Here is a 20,912-nt window from a genome sequence, read left to right as displayed (position 1 = left end):
CCTAAAACAACTAAATTCTGATGCCTTCCATTTTAAAGATGTATGGATATATTTATTTTGCAAGTCTCCTTATCATCCACAATACAAGAAACCCAAATATACTGCTTCTCCAAAGCATGCACACTGTACATAGCTCAAAGTGAAGGTTTCAGATAGCCATGTGCTGACCTACCCATAGAAATGAACTTCCAACAGATCCAGGATGTTAGAAACATCAGACCTAGTCAAAAGTAAAGCTTTTAATATTAGATTTCATAATAAAATATGGGTCTGTATTACATTTTACATGACAACCATATATCAAGTGTAGCCCTGTTGGTCTTCACAAACTATTGGACAATAAGCCATCATATTTTCACTGCTTATGTGGGATTTTCATATCATAAAGCCAATAAGATCTCAAATACTTTCAAAAGAAATTCCTTCAGAAATATATATATTTTTTCTTTTTCTTGACTGTCTCCCTGCTTCCCAAGTAGGCGAATGCCAGAAAACACAAACTCTTGAGCCATTTGAAAGACAAATTAAGAAATTCAATGCAAAATTTCCAAAATGCAGGAAGTTCTCCGTAGGGACAGAATTATGCAAGAGTTTTCTGAGACAGATGTCAGGAACTCAAACAGCACATTTTGAAATTTCCTTTCACTTATTTCAGTATTTGAAAGACAGGTCTAAAATAACTGATGATTTTTCCCTTTTTGTAGTTGGATAAGGTGGCAGTTCTTACCAGCCTCTTTCTCAGTCATAAATGCATGTTAATGGACTGACATGTGCTTAATAATACAGGCTGCACCTGGATTCTTTAGAGCCAAGAGCCGCCAGAGCCTGTACTATATTAAAACTGCATTTTTGACCTGAGGCCTACAAGTCTCTGTACTCAAACATTTCACCGATTAGAGAAAAACAGCCCAGTGCCAGCTCACATTTTTCTTCTCCAAATAAAGAGGATGGAGATTTAACTTTTATAACTCTGAACATAAAAAATATTATAATTCTAAGTGATTAACTCACTCCCATTACTGGAAATCTAATAAATTTTATAAAATGCCTCTGACTGCACAAATTCTCTCTTAGCTTTAATGACACTATGGAATAAGGCCCCTTCTCATGATAGGAATTGCCTTAGTATGGATGCAAAGGAAATTTGTTAAGAAGATTCTCAACATTGCTAAGTGAGATATATTCTATTATGTAATGACCATTCACAGTCTTCTGAAGTATTTTTTTTTTCCAATGCTCAAGTGATGAAGAACTTCTAAGTTGATCCCTCATGACTTACTGGCTGAACAAGGTACCATCCAAAAAAAGAAAAAAGAAGGAGGAGAAGAAATTCTGCTAGAAGGATATCATCAGACAGTACCTGTAAAGATTTCAGCTACGTGTTCTGTCATTTTCTGAATCACCAGTCTCAGGATTCCGGCCTCCAGGCTGAGCAGCAGGGTCCCCGAGCCTTCAGACATCTCTGTGGACAGAAGCAGACCATCCTTGTTCCATGTTCGAAACTGGAAACTCACTGAGAGCCCATCAATTTGGGGGGTGCCGGGCAGCAGCAAATAACTGCTGCTGGAGTTGACAAATGTGATGGGAACAATTTGTGGTTCGGAGCAGGAAAAAGTGACATTGCCCTGGAAAACAATAAAAATCAAACATATAAAAGCCATTTTTTATTCCGCAATCTGACAGCTGATATAAACAACCACCTGGAGCTGACCTTAATTTCAGGATCATTCCACATTCAGCTGCAAGATCTTAAAGGAAAAAAATATGTCAGCTTTGCTCAGATATACTCGCAAGATTGTTTTCTGCTCCTGTTTTAAGGATCACAGTGCTATCTGCAAAGAGGGCCTTCTGAGTCTCCAGGAAGATAAGGGGACGGAAACATCAACATTTTCTAGGGAACCAAAGATATAAAAATAATTACTTTCACTCATGGAATAAATCCATATGGCAAGCCAGCTACGTGCCAAGCTCTGGGATGGCTTTTAAAGAGATACACGTGGAAAAAACTTTGTTTAAAATGTGGGTTGTGCTTGAAGAGATATAGATACCAGCTCCCAAGGGATCCTGGTGAAGAAATAACTAGACCAGAAAAGCTATCACAGAGAAGGAATGCTTGCATCAAAGGAGGTAGGAAAAGAGAGGAATGAGTGAGGCCTGGTTGACATTTTCTGCAAGAAGCACAGTGTGGGCAAAAGCTTGGAAAAGTTGGCAAAATGACACCCTGGAAATTACAGAGAACTTGGCATTTCTCAGTAGTGAGTATGGCAGGAGGTTCCAGACAGCTTAAAGGAGGTGAGGCTGAAAGGAGAATTAAGGCAGAGTTTAATAGCCTTTCTGTGCTTGCCCAAACTTTTTACTCCAACTTAGATGACATTGGTCATATTTTTAATTTACTAATAGTATTTGCAATAGCATAAGATAGCAAGTGAATGAATATTGTATATAGAACAGAACCAGAAAGAATAAGATTATTCTCTGTATAATAAGGGGGCAGTGTCTCCAAGTTTATATGAGAATGACTATACTGTTTCTACATTATAAAGTTGTAAGAAATTAAAAACACAAATCTGTGTGCTCAACAGAGCAATATAGGCTGTAGTGACTTCTAATAGATAGGTTAAGAAGAAAGCTCGCATAACACCTTATATTGTGAATAAGTGTTATGAGAGCCATTTGGAATTTATATCACAAACTTCAGAACTGACCACATCCTACTTTTCAACCCTGCCATTTCTCTCCTTTAGCCTCCAAACACTAATCTGCACAAGGATAGCATGAGCTACATCAGGTAAAATCATGGAAGTACCCATATACACATCACCTTCCTTGTAAATGTTTCTTTTCAAGGCCACTGAGCAGTTCCCTTTGCAAGATGCTCTGATTTGACCTTTTCTAGCCTGCTCCCATAGCCAGCACCACTTAATGCAAAAGAGAGAGAGAGAGAGAGAGAGAGAGAGAGAGAGAGAGAGAGACAGAGATTCTCCAGAGGAACACCCTAACTTGAATTACTGCCTGAATTTAATTTCCACTGAGGTGGCCAAAGCGCAGAATTAGCTAGAACAGCTGTCAATCTTTCAGCAAGTTAATGGATCAAATCCAATAACTTCTTTCCCAGAAAAGCATCCCTAGGTCTAAACCATATTTGTTTAAGATACACTTGTATGCCTGAAAATAAATACTCATCCCAAAACAAACTTTTTTCACACACAAGTACATTTTTAAGAAGCCAATCATCAATAACACTGCTATGAATATATTCTTACATGAATCATTTGCTGTAGTTCTTTATATGTTTTCTTCTCTTTACATTAGATTCCCATAAGTGAATTAATGAGTCAAAGGATAATACTTTGGGTACCCATCAAAAAAAAATGCCCACACATTAGACTGCACCACCATGTCAAATAGCTGGCTTACAGTTTCCAAATATAGCCAGTGAATTCTGCACAGTGATGTAATCATCTATTATAGTATTGATTTAAAGAATACAGAAAATCCCAGCTATTTGGTAGGTTGAGGCAGGAGGATTGCAAGGTTGAGATAAGCCTGGTCAACTTAGCCATACCCTATCTCAAAATAAAAGAAAAAAAAAATGGTGGGGATCTAGCTCAGTGATAGAGTACACGTTGGTTCAATCCCTAGCACCGCAAAAATAAATAAATAAACACACACATAAAAAAAACTAAATAAATAAATGACACACAAACTAGGATTAGAGACAATAAGTAACTTAACAAAATCCCTCTGTCTTGTTAGACAATGGGAGGGAAGCATGTATTTTTTAAACTGTGAAGACTTCGCATCTAGCCATCATCATGGTGCATCCTTCTGTGCTCTTGATGCCACCATGGAACCAGAGACTTCTGAGTGTTATCTCATTGCTATTTCATTTGCATTTTTGGATTTGTGGTAAATTTCCTTTAAAGAATGAAAACATTTTCCCACTGATGAGGGACTAATTTTGGCAAGGTTATCTTTAAAAGCCAAAATCATGAACAATTTACAGAGAAGGTAAGGGATAGTTGTAACTTTTCTTTCCTATTTCTTTCCCTGAGGTCAGTATTACCTCCTGTAACAAAGTTGCCAGAATACAACTGTATTCCAAATTTGAATCTGTGTAAAAAGAATAATGCGTAGGAAATTGTAAAGAAAATGAAGGCAAAGATCATTGAAGTTGTTAAAATCTCCACTTGAAGTTATTGATTTAAAACTTTAAGTTCAACCCAATTCAAGTCTTATTCTGAGTGTCTTCATCAAGAAAGCCATGGAAGGCTGGTGTCAGGACAGTAGAAAACTGGAAGAACTGAGACACTTTCATTATTTGATCAGTTCACTGATAAGGACCTGACAGCTCCCTTTCCTATCTCCCTCCATCCTATTTTTAATGGCCTCAACTGCTTGAGAACTATAGGGCAGGGTTAGCTCCAAATATAAAGTCTCCCTGGATTAGACCCTTGGAACAAGAATTTCAAATAACTGCTTTCAGGAATTCTTACTGCCATAGATAAAGCCATGAGTAGTAATCAACAATTTGCTCAACAAGGTAAAGGAAAACTTTGAAATCCACTGGGTATTTTCTCTGTCTTTGACTGGTTTTCCTGGCTCCCTGTAGTTAACTCTCCTGTCTACCTTCCCTCAGTTCCTTTTATACTTTCCTCTGTTCCCATGCAGCTGGTGAAGCTGTCTTTTGATTTAAGAGTGTGCCCTTGTTCTGTTCTCCATTGGCAAAACCAAGGGCAAGGAGGTATGAGTGAATGGGAAATTCCCTCTACCCCAAATCTGACCCGTTGAATGTGTTTCTAGCTCAGCTTCCCATCACAGGGCTACTGCATGACAATTCTGCTTATAAGCCCATTTCATTGCCCTTGATGCCAGGGCATGAAAAGTGCCACACAGTACTGAGAAGTATCAAAAATCAGCACTATCCACTTCAGTGGGGAGAAAGAAGAAAGTGTTAGTTAGCTACCTGTAGAAGTGCTACTTTTGAAATCAACTTTGACTATTTGATAATTATCAATAGTGCCATTTCTGACAACAGAATCTTTCTCAAGGTAACATTTGAGAATATCCACCAATCATTAAGAAGTGCCATGAAAGAAAACAATTTGCTTTAGAATTGTGTCAAAACAGACATGGCAAATGGTCAGCAGACTGCATTTTAACTGATATACCTCTTTCATCTATTTCATTCCTTTCATTCCCAAGAAGGGAATTCCATTTCTTGGAGTCCCTTCATCCCAACATTCACTTAAATCATTCAAGATTTCAAAATCCATTTAAGATTTTTTTTAAGCATTGTAAAACAATATGCTAAGCATAGGAATTTAGATGTCACATGCAAAACTCTTATCTTTTTTCGTTCTATAGTTATTAAATGTACACTACAGCTGTAATTGGTATGAAGTGTGACATGGAAAGGAAAGGTACCTTGTGCTTGAATCTCCAAGGTAAAGTCACTAGTGCTGGCCTCATGGAAGAGATTAAGAAGAATTCAATAAACTGGCATGGATCTTTTTTCCTCTCCATCTTTTATAAGACCTACAGGGGTTTTCTATCCAAAAGAAAGTTACTCTAAATTGGAAGAACTAAGTCTTTAGTGTATGATGTTTCTTTCTTGACAACATTCACCAGGTTCTGGTTGAATGAGGGTCTTCAGCATCTGACTGAAGATGCTGGTCTAGACTATAATGAGGACTCCCGGGGATGACAAACGTCTCAGGTCTCTAGGTATCCTAAGTAGGAGCCTCTCTTAATTTCCAAGATGACATTTCTTAGTAACTTATGTTTCTTTCTCATATGTGCCAAAAATTACTCTCTACTGAGAGCCTGCAACTAAAGGTAGAGAAATAAAAGATTCATTTTTTATTTTGTTTTTTGCTTCCCCCTTGAGTTGGGACATTATCATTTCAACTTCCCCTGCTCTCAGACTAGAATTTATGCCATCAATTCCCCTGGTTTTCAAGCTTGCAAACTCAGACTGAATTATACCACTGTTTATTTCTGTTTTTTTCCATGGTTCTTCAGTTTGGAAGTGACAGATGGTAGGACTTCCCAGCCTCCATAATAGTCATTTCCTATTAAATATATATATATATATATATATATATATATATATATATATATATATACACACACACACACACACACACCACACATATATAGATAGATAGTATATATATATATATATACAACTATGGAATAAATACATATATATCCTGATTTTTTTTTTTCCTGTGGAGAAAACTAATACAAATAGTAATAGGGGAGAGGAAGGAAAGGAAACTTATTCATGTGAAATGTACAGAAATAATTGATAGGAAGTGCTGGTCAGACAAAGAGTGAGGGTCAAGTGTGGCTCCCATTGTCCTCTACTTGCACAGTGGACTTCAACAGGAAAGAACAGATGTCTCCTGATTGCTGATAGACCATCACATACTTTGGTGGTATAAACTGGTCACTGGCACCACCCCAATAGAGTGTGAGGACACACTAAGAGCAAAAAAAAAAAAAAAAAAAAAAAAGCTCTTAAACTTGCTCAAAGTTTTCATTTGGCATTGCTCCTATGGTAACCTGACTCCTAAGCATACTTGAGCCTTCCTCCCTCCACCAGGAATGACCCCTCCTAGCTCTGCACACAACTTTATGCTCTCCCCCGAGGGCAAGTGAAACTCTCTTCACACCTGCAGCTTTACCCATAACCCCACCCCCAAGGTAGCTAATTCTCTACTGGATTTCCACAGTATGTGCTACCTGAAGAAATTTATCATATTTCTTATAATATGGCTCATAATAATTAGCTAGCTACTTTTTGAGGACTGCATAATTCTTACATAATAGGATATTTGTAATTTGGCATAGAGCAACTTGCTTTTAATTCTGAGAAGAGTATCTAAATCTAGGCAACACTGGATTCTTTTCATGAATATTTGCTGAGAAAGCCCTACCTTCCCTCTTGTGTCCTCAAATTGGGAGGATGAAAACAGGGTTGATTAGGATAGCATGAGACCTCATGCATGGTGCCTACCATTGCTCCTGTCTTGTTCTGTTTCTTCAGACTTGACACTTTTCTGGATGGCTAGAAACAAGTGATTTCCAGAGCCTCAGTTTCCTCATTGGTGACCTAAGATTATTTGCATGGATCCTTCTAGGATTCCCTAAGGTTCTCTCATTCTTGGGTGCCTCAAAATGAATACTTTTCTTCTATCTTTTCTTTGGAGAGGGATTGGTCATCATCTTTTGTTGACATATTAATTATAATCATGTATTTTTATTTAAAAAGTCTTTTCCAATGAATAATCAGAGCATAAAGAGGAAGAACAAAGCCTTCTCTTACCAATTCCTGTCTCAGTGCAGAAAAGCACATGAATCACCAAAAAATGTTAATGATATTTTTAAAGTACATAGAAAATGATATAAAAAATCAAAGCCCAATATTTACCAGAGAAGGACAACCAATTTTTGACTGTCTGTTCTTCCTCTTCTCTGAAAATATACTCTAAAGTAGTTCACAAAAAGAATGTTAGGTTAATGCTAAACTGTGGAGTGGTTAACAGTTTATTGGAGATGATGGAGTGAGAGAAACTATCTGCAGGGTGTGGATCCAAGGCCTGTTCAATGAAAAGCATAGGAAAACACTGAGACTGAGTGTAGGTGTGAACAGCACCTTCCTTCTGAATGTAACCAGGCAATTGTGCCACCCCATCTGAAGGGTGTCAAATGCTGAGTGAAATCCAATAAAACTTATCCAACTAAAAGCTTTTGTCTGTGACAGAGGGACTCATCAAAAAGGAGATCTTGCAGTAATAACATAATTATAGCCATCTCATGACTGATGGGTGGGAGTATCATGACAGCGGCTTTCCTTCTTGAAGCCTTCTGACAGGGAGAACTCGATACCGTTTAAGTCTTTGTTAGGTGACTACAGAATGAATCAAATAAATGGACTCTGATCTTTAACATGGAAGGACCAACCTCAGAAGATGCTGCTCTGCTGACAGACGCAATAATGAAACATCACAGTGGGCTGAACGTGTGTGTATGAGAAGGAACAAGCTGAGCTGTCTTGGGCCGTGAGCTAATGGCTCTCTGTGTTTGTAGAACATTCCTTAATATAAAATCCAGCAAAGCTTCATTGGTTACCAGGTATTTTAGCCAGATCTCAATTTATGACATAAATGTCAAAATGTATTAGGCTAGAAAATGGAGCTAGCAGAACTGAGAAATGTTCTTCAATAGGTTAATGGGAAATAATACACAGCTTCATAATTAAATATATTCTTTTCCTTGTTTTGCTTGAGGTCATTGATGAATATGACCAATTTCAGACCTTACCAGCAAAAGATAATTGTTCCTGAATTTTCTACTTAGCTGTTTGCCTTTACCTTATGTTTCTGTTAGGTAAAAATTTTGAAAGAGAGTGGATTCCTATTTGTCAAACTTGGGTTGGCTTGATAGACCATGGCTTATGGCTAATGTGTGTCATTTCTGGTGTATTGATTATCAGTATTTCCCATTCATTGGTATTTTTCCTCCAGTCGAATCAAGTAGTTGAATTTGTAAGGGCATTCTTTCTGGACTCATATCACTTTCCCAAAGACCTCTAGTAATATCTACTTTTGGTGAATCAAACCATTTAGATATGTGGAAGACTCTCAAACATTAACATCTGCTCAGGTTTCAATGATAACCAGAACATCAGAAGTATAAATAAGAGAAATGTGAAGAACATACAAAGGCCGTAGTCTCTTGTCCATCTCAATAAGATGGATATCCCCATTATTCAACCCTTGTCGGGCTTCACCATCCCCAACACTGCTCACCAGCTTGGCAGTAAGACACTAGTCTGGGTTTCTTATGGTTTGTATCTAGAATGCTCCCCAGAGGATTATGTATTGAAGTCTTAGTCCTAAGTGCAACCATGTTCAGAGGTGGGACTTTTGGAAACTGATTGAACAATGAAGACTCTGTTCTCATCTCCAAATTGACATTTTGATGGCATTAGTGGGAGGTGGAACTTTGGTGAAGGAGTTGGTCCTTGGGGGCAACATCTTGTCCCCTGTCACCTCTTCATCTCTCCCTTTCCTTCCCTTCCCTTCTTTTCTACCCCACCCCCACTCCCTCTCCCCTGTCTCTATGAGCTGAGCAGCTTTCCTCTTTCTCACCCTCTGCCATGATGTTCTGCCTAACCTCAGGCCCAAACAATGGAGCTGGCCAACTGTGGACTAAAACCTCTGAAATCATGAGCCAATATAAATCTTTCCTCTTTTTAGTTATTCAAATCAGGGATTTTGATCACAACAACAAAAGGCGAGCTAATCCAGAGTTCAAGTCAGCTGGGAAACATAAAAAAAAAAAAAAAAAAAAAAAAAAAAAAGGAGAGTGACCATTCTGTTGAAATAGGGCCTGTGGTCACAGATCAAGGAAGGCTTGTAATTAATTATGAACAAAGCTTGGTGACAAAGATGGAAATGAGAGAAAAGTATTACAAGGGGTGGGCCAGAGAAATGGACAGGGTGGGTAGACTACCCACTCCCACCAGGAATCCTCATTTGTCATTATGGGGAAGTCCTGTTCCATCCCTCTGTTATCATCCCTGAAAGGGGATGATAAGCCAGCCCAGGAGAGCTAACTACAATTTTTAAGACCCCAAGGTAATAGAGCAGACCCAGCTTGAAGTTCTGCTTACCTTGACTGGTTTCAGAGTTTCTTAAATGTGCCACTTCCAAGGGTTATGTTACTGTGCTGAGCTGTTATTTACAAATAATTTTTATTGTGGGTGTTTGTTTTGTTTTTAATCATCATCCAGACATCACAACACCCTGGTGAGTTAAAAAAAAAATAAAGCTAGCCGTGCAAGGCTGAGCTTCAATCATGAAGCATCAAACAAAGCCAATCAAGCATTTATAAGCTGGGGGAAAATGATCTTGATTCAATCTAATTTGTGGGAAAAGATTTCAAAGCCAGTTCTTGATTTTCCAAATGAGTACAACCATTTCTAATTTGATTTGTCTGAAAACTACCAGGACTGACTGGCATGCTATCAGCAAATGTAGAGGCAGGACTGCCCTATGTGTCAAAACTTATTTTCCTGGTTCACAGACTCAGGGAGAGTAAGGGATCAAAGTTAAGACTGTATTTCACGTTTGAAGAGAGACTCCTTCATATTAGCATGTTTTTTTTTTGTTTGTTTTTTTTTTTTTTTTTTTTTTACTCAGAAGATATTTACGAAACTGTTCTTAATGGTCATACTGGATTCTCATGGGTCAGGACACAGACCAGGAGGGAGTCAGCCTGAGACTTTGCCCACCTCAAGCATTCACAGCAACAAGATGAAGCTTCCAGAACATCGTCATCACAACTGTGATCAAGTGCCATGAAGTTGACCTACATGTTGATGAGACAGCATGCAATAGAGCTATCCAATAGAGTATATTTTGATCTGAGCTTTACAGGACAAGTAGGCAGGAGTTAAGATGGAAACAGGATTTGTTTAGAGGGGAAACGGGAGGACAAACACTGGGAAGACCATGATGACTTTCAGAAATTTAAGGGAGAATAGATGCTTGTCATTAACATACACAGCCAAGTGTTTGTTCCTGCTAAAGGAAGCCCTCAAGCATAGAAATCACACCTCTTGGAGTTTCATCAAGGGGACATCGAAGAGAAAGGCATATTTAATAATGGAGGGAAGGCTCCACTAATAGCCCAAGTTCATAGGGAGGTCAGAAGACAGTTTCCACATAGCCTTCTCCTCTCCTCCCAGCAGCTCCCAGCAGGACCAGTGAACAGAGGAGACTGAAAGCCACACACTGCCCGTGGCTTCAGAGGTCCTCTTCTGCCTCTGCCTCTTCCTTTCCCCGCTCAAACCTGCCCTCCTAGTTTCAGCATCTTGACTCTGGTCTCAGTTTGGGCTCCGTGTGTGTCTGTCTTGTTTTGGGTCCTGTGCTTTGTGTTTCCTTCCTATGCACTAGAGAGGAACATAATCCACCCAAGATTTTAGCTTTTGCAAATAGTGGTGACTTTTGAGTTTCACATAAATCCCAAAGAAGGATCTTGGGAGTTGGTGGGAGGAGCCTCAGAGAGAATGGAAAATGGACCCAGGATTAAGCAAAAGACTTTTAAATTTTTAAACTGAAAGATAAAATTGAAGCTTTATTTTGAGAACTCTTCAAGTTTTGTTACCAAATATTACAAAAAGATATTTGGAAATATAAATCAAGAAACCAAAAAATATTAATAATCCCTTTGACACATCATTTTGAATTCTAGATATCTATTCTCAAGAAATAATCTGAATTTGGACCAATACTGAACATTATAATATGCAATAAAACAAAACTGGGTCTAAAATTATGGGAATAGTTAAGTAAATTATGGTATATACATATGATATACTATTTGCCCCCACTAATGATGAGGTTTATGGTAAACATAAAAATGGCTTACAATTTCAAATTGAATAAATAAAATGCAAATTTGCACACATGAATCAGGTAGAATACAGTAACATAAATACATGTGTATAAAACAGATTAATTTGCTTACTAGTGGCTCTTTCTGGTGGAATTATGGTGATACATAGAGTTATGGCTTGCATATAAAGTGTCCTCTGAAAACTCATGTGTGAGACAATGCAGAAATAGTTAGAAAGTAGAACAATTATATTAGAAAGAGCTGTAAGCTAATCATGGATTGACCCATTTTGTGGATTGATAATTTGAAAGGATTATGGGCTGAGTGGTAACTGTGGCAGTCATAGTATGACTAGAGTGACAGGTCACTGGGAATGGGACTTTGGGATTTACATTTTGTCTCCTCATTCTTCTCTGCTTCCTTGCTTCTATCAACTAAGCAATTTTTATCCCTCACATCTTTCTACCATGATTATCTAAAATGGCTTTATCTCAGGCCCAGGGCAATGGAGTCAGCCATCCATAGATTGAAAGCTCTGAAACCATGAACCAAAACAAATCTTCACTCCTCTCAGTTTGTTCTTTCAAGTATTTTGATCATACCAAAATGAAAAGCTTATTTACACATGTAGTTTAAAATTTCTATATTTTCAACATATTTAAAATGAAGCATTATTCTTGTAATGCTACCCAGAGCAATTGGAAGAAAGAAATTAAAGGGACACAAATAGGAAAAAACTCAAACTATCACTATTTGCTGATGACATGATTCTATATTTAGAAGATCCAAAAATTTCCACCAAAAAACTTCTAGAACTAATGAATGAATTCAGCAAAGTAGCAGGATATAAAATTAACACAATACATCAAATGCATTCCTATACATCAGTGATGATTTCACTGAAAGAGAAATTAGGAAAACTGCTCCATTCACAATAGCCTCAAAAAAAAAAAAAAGAAAAGAAAGAAAGAAAGAAAAAATGGGAAATCAGTCTAACAAAAGAGGTAAAAGACCTCTACAACGAAAGCTACAGAACACTAAAGAAAGAAATTAAGAAGATCTTACAAGATGGAAAGATCTCCCAGCTTTTGGATAGTCAGAATTAACATTGTCAAAATTGCCAAAAGTATTATACAGATTTAATGCAATTCCTAATAAAATTCCAGTGACATTCTTCATAGAAATAGAAAAAGGAATCATAAAATTCATCTGGAAAAAATAGGAGAAAGCCAAAGCAATCCTAGGCAAGAAAAGTGAACCAGGAGACACTAAAATACCAGCACTTAAATTATACTGTGGAGCCATAGTAACAACAATGGCTTGGTATTGGCACCTAAACAGACACACAGACCAATGATGCAGAATAGAAGACACAGAGAAAAACCTACATAAATTCAATTATATCATACTGGACAAAGGTGCCAAAAACACACATTGGAGAAAAAATAGCCTTTTCACCAAATTGTGCTGGGAAATTATATAGCAAAATGAAACTAAACCCCTCTTATTCTGTACAAAGATCAACTCAAAGTGGACGAAGGACTTAGGCATTAGAACAGACACCCTGCACCACCTACTAGAAGAAAATATAGGCCCAAATCTCCTCCATGTTGACTTAGGAACTGACTTCCTTAACAAGACTCCTAAAGTGCAAGAAGTAAAATCAAGAATCAATAAATGGTATGGAATCAAACTAAAAAAGATTCTTCACAGCAAAGGAAGCAATCAATAATGTGAAGAGAGAGCCTATAGAGTTGGAGAAAATCTTTACAACATGCACCACCAATAAAGCATTAATCTCCAGGATATATAAAGAACTCAAAAATCTTAACATCAAAAAAAGAAAAAAAAAACAAATAACCCAATCAATAAATGGGCTAAGGGACTAAACAGACACTTCACAGAAAAAGAAATAAAATCGATCAACAAATATATGAAAAACTGTTCAACATCTCTAGCAATTAGAGAAATGCAAATTAAAACTACCCAGAAATTTCATCTCACTCCAATCAAATGGCAATTACCAAGAATACAAACAACAATAAATGTTAGCAAGGATGTAGGGAAAAGGTACACTCATACATTGCTGATGGTACAAACACTATGGAAATCAGTATGGAGATTCCTTAGAGAACCTGAAATGGAACCAGAATTTGACCCAGTTATCTCACTCCTTGATTTATACCCAAATGACTTAAATTAGAATACTACAGTGAGGTAGCTATAGCAATGTCTATAGCAGCTCAATTTACAATAGCTAAACTATGGAGCCCAACTAGGTGCCCTTCAACAGATGAATGAGTAAAGAAATTGTGGTACATATACACAATGGATTATTATTCAGCCTTAAAGAAGAATGAAATTATGTCATTTGCGGTAAATAGATGGAACTGTACAATATCATGCTAAGCAAAATAAGCCCATCCCAAAGAACCAAAGGCTGAATGTTTTCTCTGATATTCAGATGTTAATTTGCAATAAGGGGAGGTAATGCTAAGGAAGAATAGAGGACTCTGGATTAGGCAAAGGGGAATAAAGGGAGGGGAAACAATATGGGGGTAGGGATTATAGTAGAATTAATTGGAAATTATTACCCTATGTGTGTATGCGATTACACAACCTGTATTAACTCTACATCATAAACAACCAGAAGAATGAGGAATTATACTCCATGCATGTATGATGGGTCAAATGCATTCTACTGTCATGTATAACTAATTAGAACAAATAAAAAAATAAGTAATAAATAAAATGAAGCACAGAATATTGTTTGTTGTTTTGTGGTGCTGGGAATAGAACTCAGGTCTTCACTCATGCTAGGCAAGTGCTCTAACACTGAGCTATCCTAATTTAAAAAATTAAATAAACAGAGGCCAGGGTAAAAGAATAATCCAACACATGAAAATCAAGAAGTTCAATAAACCACATTAAAAGATGTAAACATAGAATTCACACAATCATCTTCATCAAAGCAGAAAAAGCATTTGACAAAATTCACAGTTCTTTCATGATGAAAATTTTCAACAAATTAGTTATAGAAGGAATACTCCTCAATAGAGTAAAGAACTCATATGACAAGCCTATGTCTAACGTCATTCTCAACAGCAAGGAGTTGAAAACTTTCCATCTGAGATCAGGAGCAAGGTAAGGGTGCCCATTCTCACCACTTCTGTTTAACAGAGTACTGGAAGCATCATCACAAGCAACTAAGAAAGGAAAAGAAATAAATGGCATTGAAACCATAAAGGAAGAATTAATATTATATCTATTACATATCTTCTATTTATAGAAAACCCTAAGGACTCCACTAAAAATTTGTTAGAACTAATAAACAAATTCAGTAAAGTTGTAAGACATAAAACTAAGATTAAAAAGATCAGTTACACTTCTGCACATTAAGAGAAGACTCTCTGAAAATGTACAATGATATAAAAAAGATTAGTAGTGAGCTGGGATTGTGGCTCAGTAGCAGAGCGCTTGTCTCATACATATCATCCCACATAAAAAATAAATAAAATAAAGGTACTGTGTCTATCAAAACTTAAAAAAAAATTGAAAATAAAGCTTAGTAATAACTTTAACCCAGGAGGTAAAATATCTTTATGCTGAAAATTAAAAGACATTATAAGAAATTGAGGACACATAAATAAATGGAAAGACATCTCATGTTCATAGGTCAAGAAAATCAACATTGTTAAGATGTTTATACAGCACAAAGTAAACTACATATTCAATGAAATCATAGCAAATTTACATAGGCATTCCTTACAGAAATAGAAAAAAAAAATCCAAAAATTTGAATGGGACCACAAAAGATCCCAAATAGTATAAAGCAATTCTGAGATAGAAGAACAAAGTTAGAGGCATCACACTTCCTGATTTCAAAATGAATTACAAAGCCATACTAATCAAAATAGTATGGTACTGGCGTACTCATACATAAACCAATGGAACATTATCCAGGTCTCAGAAATAAATCCATGCTCACATAGTGAACTGTCATTTGAAAAGTGTATCAAGGATGCACAATGGGGAAAAGATATTTTCTTTAATAATGCTTAAAAATAGGATGCACCCCTACAAAAATGTTAAATTGGAATTGTGCCTTACAAAAATTCATTTTAAATAACTTCAGCACTTAAATACTATAACTAGTTTTAATAAAAAAGAGCATTGCAGTTTCAGATCTTATATTTAAATATTTAAAAGAAAAAAATGTTTGTTTGACATCATTCTTTACAATAATTCTTTATTTTTTTCCTTTCTCCTATTTTTTCCCATGCAGTATTGGAGATTGAACTCAGGTATACTTTACACACTGAGGAACATCTTCAGATGTACTATTTTTTTAAAAAAAATCTTTTTATTTCAGACAATGTCTCACTAAGTTACTGAAACTGGCCTAGAACTTCTGATCCTCCTGCTTCAGCCTCCAGAGTAGCTGAGATTACAGGTGTGCACCACCATGCCTAGTTTGGCAATGCCTTTAACTATGGCAACACAAGCACAAACAATGAAAGTAAAATAAAAAAGTAAGAATACCACAAAATCAAAATATTCTGCACAATAACAAAAGCAATCAACACATGGGAAGACCATGCACAGGATGGGAGAAAATTTCTACAAACTATATCTGTTGAGGGTAATATCCAAAATATCTAAGGAATTCATACTACTGGATAGCAAAAGCAAAACAAACAAACAAACAAAAATCCCCACAAAACACAAATATTCTGATTTTAAAAACTGGACTAAGTATCTAAATGAGGATTCTTCCAAAGCAAATATTCATTTAGCCAACAGGCACATGAGAAAGAGCTCAATATTGATAATCACAAGGGAAATGCAAATCGAAAACAAAATGAAATATCATTGCAATCTGTTAATAGGACTATTGTCAAAAAGATATGAGGTAAGATGTGCTTACAAAGTTGTGGAGAAAAGGAAATTGGGGAACCTTACAGGAAATAGTATGGAAATTCCTCAAAAACTTAAAAACATATCTACTATATATCTGAGCTGTATTACTTCTTTTTTTTTTCTTCTTCTTCTTCTTCCAGTACTGGTGATCAAAGCCAGTGGTGTTCTTCCATTGAAGTGCATTCTCAATCCTTTTTGACTTTTCATTATAAGACATGGTCTCACTAAGTTGTCTGGGTTGGCCTCTAACCTGTGATCCTCCTGCCTTATCTTCCCAAGTAACATGGATTACAGGTGTGTGCCACTGGGCCTGGCTTGTGTTACTTTTTTACATGAAAAGACTCATATAGGACATTTACTTGTCAAAGAGATTGTGGTAGAGATCTCTAACTATCTACTCAAGATCCATTCTCTTTACTTTTCTTGAGAGTGTAATGTTCATGAACTTAAGGCAACAACGTGCCCAAATGGGTGACTACATTTCCCCTCCTTCCTTGCATGTATGTGTGGCAATGCTGACTATGGAGGATACTGGAATACCTGAAATAGGCTACTGGAGTAGCTTGTTAGGAACCTTAGGATGGAGGAAGGGGATGGAATGGCTAATCAGAAGGACTGAAGGATCTAGAAGGATTGAAAGTACTATGGAACTGATGGTCCTGTTTTTGTTTTGTTTGAGAAAATGGTTCTTATAAACAGTGAATAGAAGCATTTTAAGTGGTCACCAGATCCCTAATAATTGTTACAGGTTGAATTGTGTACCACCCAAAATTCATCTGTTGAAGTTCTAACCCCTAGAAACTCAGAATGAGACAAGAATAGGAAGAGCTAACTAGTTAATCAATTAAAGAGAGAGCAGTGCTCTCTCTAGTGAGGACAAATCATTTATGCTGAATTGGGGAAGTCTTAAGCTATGCTAGTGGGGAGAGGCACCCAAACATCATCTTTTAAAACTATTTCCAGGCAACTGAGTCAAACGGAGCCAAGTATCTCTTAAGTTTGTTCATTGATCTCTTGGTCCAGAGAAGGTCAACCTTCTTCAGAAGATGATCCAGGATTAAATAGGGAGATTTTAAAGAAATATTTATTATGCAACTTCTATTTGTATTGTTTCACTTATCTATAGGGAACTCAAATTACTCCTTTCTCTTCTCATAAAAAATCATTAATTTATTCAGTATGTATTGATCAACTTTTCATAATGAAATTTTATTTTAGTTAAAATTTAGAAAAACAGTAATTAGAAAAGGTTATAAAATATGTATAAACTATACCACAGTAGTTAAGTATGGATTTGCACCAGGTAGACTGGGAATGGAGACCAAGTTCTGTTACTTATTTGTCATATCTTGTGAGGTCACTTTAATTTTAGGGGTGTTACCAGAGATTAAACTCAGGAACACTTGGCCACTGAGCCACATTCCCAGTCCTATTTTGTATTTTATTTAGAGGCAAGTTCTCACTGAGTTGCTTAACGCCTTGCTTTTGATGAGGCTGGCTTTGAACTCACGATCCTCCTGCCTCAGCCTCCAGAGCCCTGGGAGTACAGGCATGTACCACCAAATACACTAATATTTTTGAGCCTTATTTTTCTCAAGTCTAAACTAAAACCACAAATAATTATTCATTTTTTAGAGCTATTTCAAGGATTAAAATAAATAAATATATGAAAATCACTTGATGAAATATCTGGGACATGCTAAATATTTAACGTTATTATTTTCATTATAATGTATATTAATAACAAGGAAAAAAGGAATTGAAAACTTCATTAAAAAAGAACAGAAAATATGTACCCTGTATAATACTGATGCCTTTGATCAGAATTTAAGCATTTTTTTCCTGCTTTTCTAATTTCCTATGAGTTGAAAATATTGATTTTTGTCATGAAAAATAGAAAAATAGAAATATATATTTGATATCTTATTGGTTCATATTTTGAACCAATACTTTGCTGGTTAACAATGGTGAGATGGTTGCGAAATTTTTTATCAAAGCCTGCCTAGTAAATAGTGGTATCTTTTGGAACTTTCCACTTTTCCATTTTCCTTGGGAAGCTGGCACAGGCTGCTCCTTGAGATGACTCAATTCTCAGTGTGGTTGTGTGTAAATACACTGTGCAGATGGGCATCCACTATGCAGCATGTAACTGAAGTAAATGGTGGGCTTTGGAGCATCCCTCATTCAAAAGCACATATTTGTTGACCACATCAAAAGTGGTTTATGGAAATATTTGTTGACCACATCAAAAGTGGTTTATGACCAATAAACATATGCACATTTATCCTTGTTCTGGATCTCAAAGTTATGTTTTAAAAGGCCCAATCATTCTACAGTTTTCATTTTTGAATTATCACAAGTTGCAAAGGTAAGATGTTTCTTTCACTAGCAGATGATATTGATGCCACAAAGACGAATATGAACATGTTTCAAAGGGTTTCTTCCTTGACTGAGGCAAGGCAAATTCGGGACCTTTTTAAAATTTCATGAAAAAAAAATTGAAGTAATTACTGTCCACCATGGAGAAGCCCAGATATCTCCATGGACTGACTGACAAATAGAGCAACGAGCTGAACTAAAGGGTTAGAGAAAATGTAGACTGAAATGGTTGTGAGACAAAAAGATGTCAAAAGAGAAGGGTGAGCTGCCTGAGGAAATCAGAGATGGAATAGGAAAAGGTAGTTTTTATGAGAATAGTAACACAGGAGATCCTCAGGTAGAAGGGTACCTTGTTCAGGTGCTTCAAATACAAGCACTTGTACAGAGCCCTAATCTTTTCAAATGTGAGAAGTTCTTTTCAATGCAATAAATCATATGGGCTCATAGATAAGAGCTGTCCTTTCAGTATTTTTTTAATTGAACATACCTACAGTAACAAAGTTAAAAAAAAATCATGTTTTACTAATCACAAAAGTTTAGACCTATTTTGAGATTTTGTCCTACATACATGTGTGAGATGTGCTGGTATTATCTAAGACTGTTCAGGTGATATATGAAATTATGAATATAGGTATGTCTCCTTTTGTTTTCCCAAGTGCTTCCTTTAGATGTCCAAACCTAGATTTTTTTTTTTTTTTAAGGGAAAAAGGCAACTTGTGGATGTGCCAGTTATCTATTTCTGAGTTTCAGTCCTGAAGTCACCCGCATTTACGCTGATTTTGATAATGGAGTTGGATCCTATAAATATTTCTTTTCTTTTTTGTCAGATAGCTTGATCATTAGTGTTAGGAATGTTTTTGTTGTTGTTGTTTGTTTGTTTATTTTGCTACCAAGGATTGAACCTAGTAACACTTAACCACTGAGACTTATCCCCAGCGCCATCCCCCCTTTTTGTTTGAGGCAGGGTCTTGCTAAGTTGCTTAGGACCTTGCTGAATTGCAGAGGCTGACTTTGAACTTGCAATCCGATCCTCTTGCCTCAGCCTTCTGAGCCTCTAGGATTACAGGCATTCACCACCACTCCTGGCTAATGTTAGGCATTAGGGGGCACTAGAGGGCCGCTGAAGAGAGAAAAAGGCAGAAAAATACTTCCAAGTTCCTGTCTTCTTATCATTTATTGGGAAGCCCAGGGCTGTGCATAGGTAAGTTACAATTTCACTCTCTCTGCTGGAGATTGATTACTCTACTTCAGACAGACACTCCAGATAGCTAGGTTCTCTGGCAAGATTGATAACTGTAAGCCTCATTTTCCTGTGGTAACCACACCCTCTTTAAGAAGTCTGGACAGTCCATATGTAGGAGCAGCTTTCCTGGTCCGTATTCCTTCACTGTCCACTTTCTTTCTTGACCCCTTAGAATACACTTTTAACCATTTTAGTAGTGAAAAACCTTCTAATAGCTAATATATATATATATATATATTCATTATATTTATTATATGTATATATAATTAATTATATTTATTATATAATTCATTATACATATATATATTATATATATTATTTTTCAAATGACCTGGGCTTTGATAGATAGATACCTCTTCTAAAGTTTGTAACAAAAAGTATACAGTTTCTCAGAAGCCAGTCCATATTCCCACATGGAACAGATTCCATATTGGGTCCTCTTGCTCTGACAGAGAACACTTATAGCAGATTGTTAGGAATTTATAAAGACAGATAAAAAGTTTAATTATACCTATGACATTCTGATCTAAAATTTAACCTAGAGTTTTTAGCCTCTATCCATAGGTAGACTTCAGGAGCAGCAATAAGATCTCAAAAACATTCTGCAAAAGAAAATGTAACCATAGTTTTTATTATATTCTTGTGACCCTTAAGATATTATTAATTTCTGATCTAATCTTTAATATTGCATTAATAAAAGGCCATTTATAGATAAGGATAGAGATCACTTATAGGAATATGTTCTTCACAGGGAACATTCAACAAGAAACAGTGAACACAATGGAAGAATAAGATTAGTGGTATCACATAGCTAGCTGCTAGTGATGTGAATTAAACAATATCCCAGGAATCACTTTGCATATGTAAAGTAGGCATTATTAGTTCTACTATGTAGATCAAGACTTTGAAGCAGGAAGAGGTTTAGTAACATTATCCAGATTCTGTATCAATTATGAGA

General features: G+C 36.3%; 1 protein-coding gene across 3 annotated transcripts in view; it reads right to left on the bottom strand.

The window, feature by feature from the left end:
• The window catches only part of Cntnap5 (contactin associated protein family member 5), a 771,818-nt gene that overhangs the window by 365,041 nt on the left and 385,865 nt on the right, over positions 1 to 20,912 (bottom strand). For all 3 annotated transcript variants that reach the window (XM_077798231.1, XM_026402894.2, XM_026402896.2), the window contains exon 8: positions 1,361 to 1,625. In XM_077798231.1, the coding sequence (XP_077654357.1) occupies positions 1,361 to 1,625 (265 nt within the window). The remainder of the gene's footprint in view (positions 1 to 1,360; positions 1,626 to 20,912) is intronic.

The sequence above is a fragment of the Urocitellus parryii genome, chromosome 1, assembly GCF_045843805.1.
Source record: "Urocitellus parryii isolate mUroPar1 chromosome 1, mUroPar1.hap1, whole genome shotgun sequence".
Taxonomy (NCBI): Eukaryota; Metazoa; Chordata; class Mammalia; order Rodentia; family Sciuridae; genus Urocitellus; species Urocitellus parryii.
The sequence above is the reverse complement of the archived record's forward strand: the minus strand, read 5'-3'. Positions and strand labels throughout refer to the sequence as shown.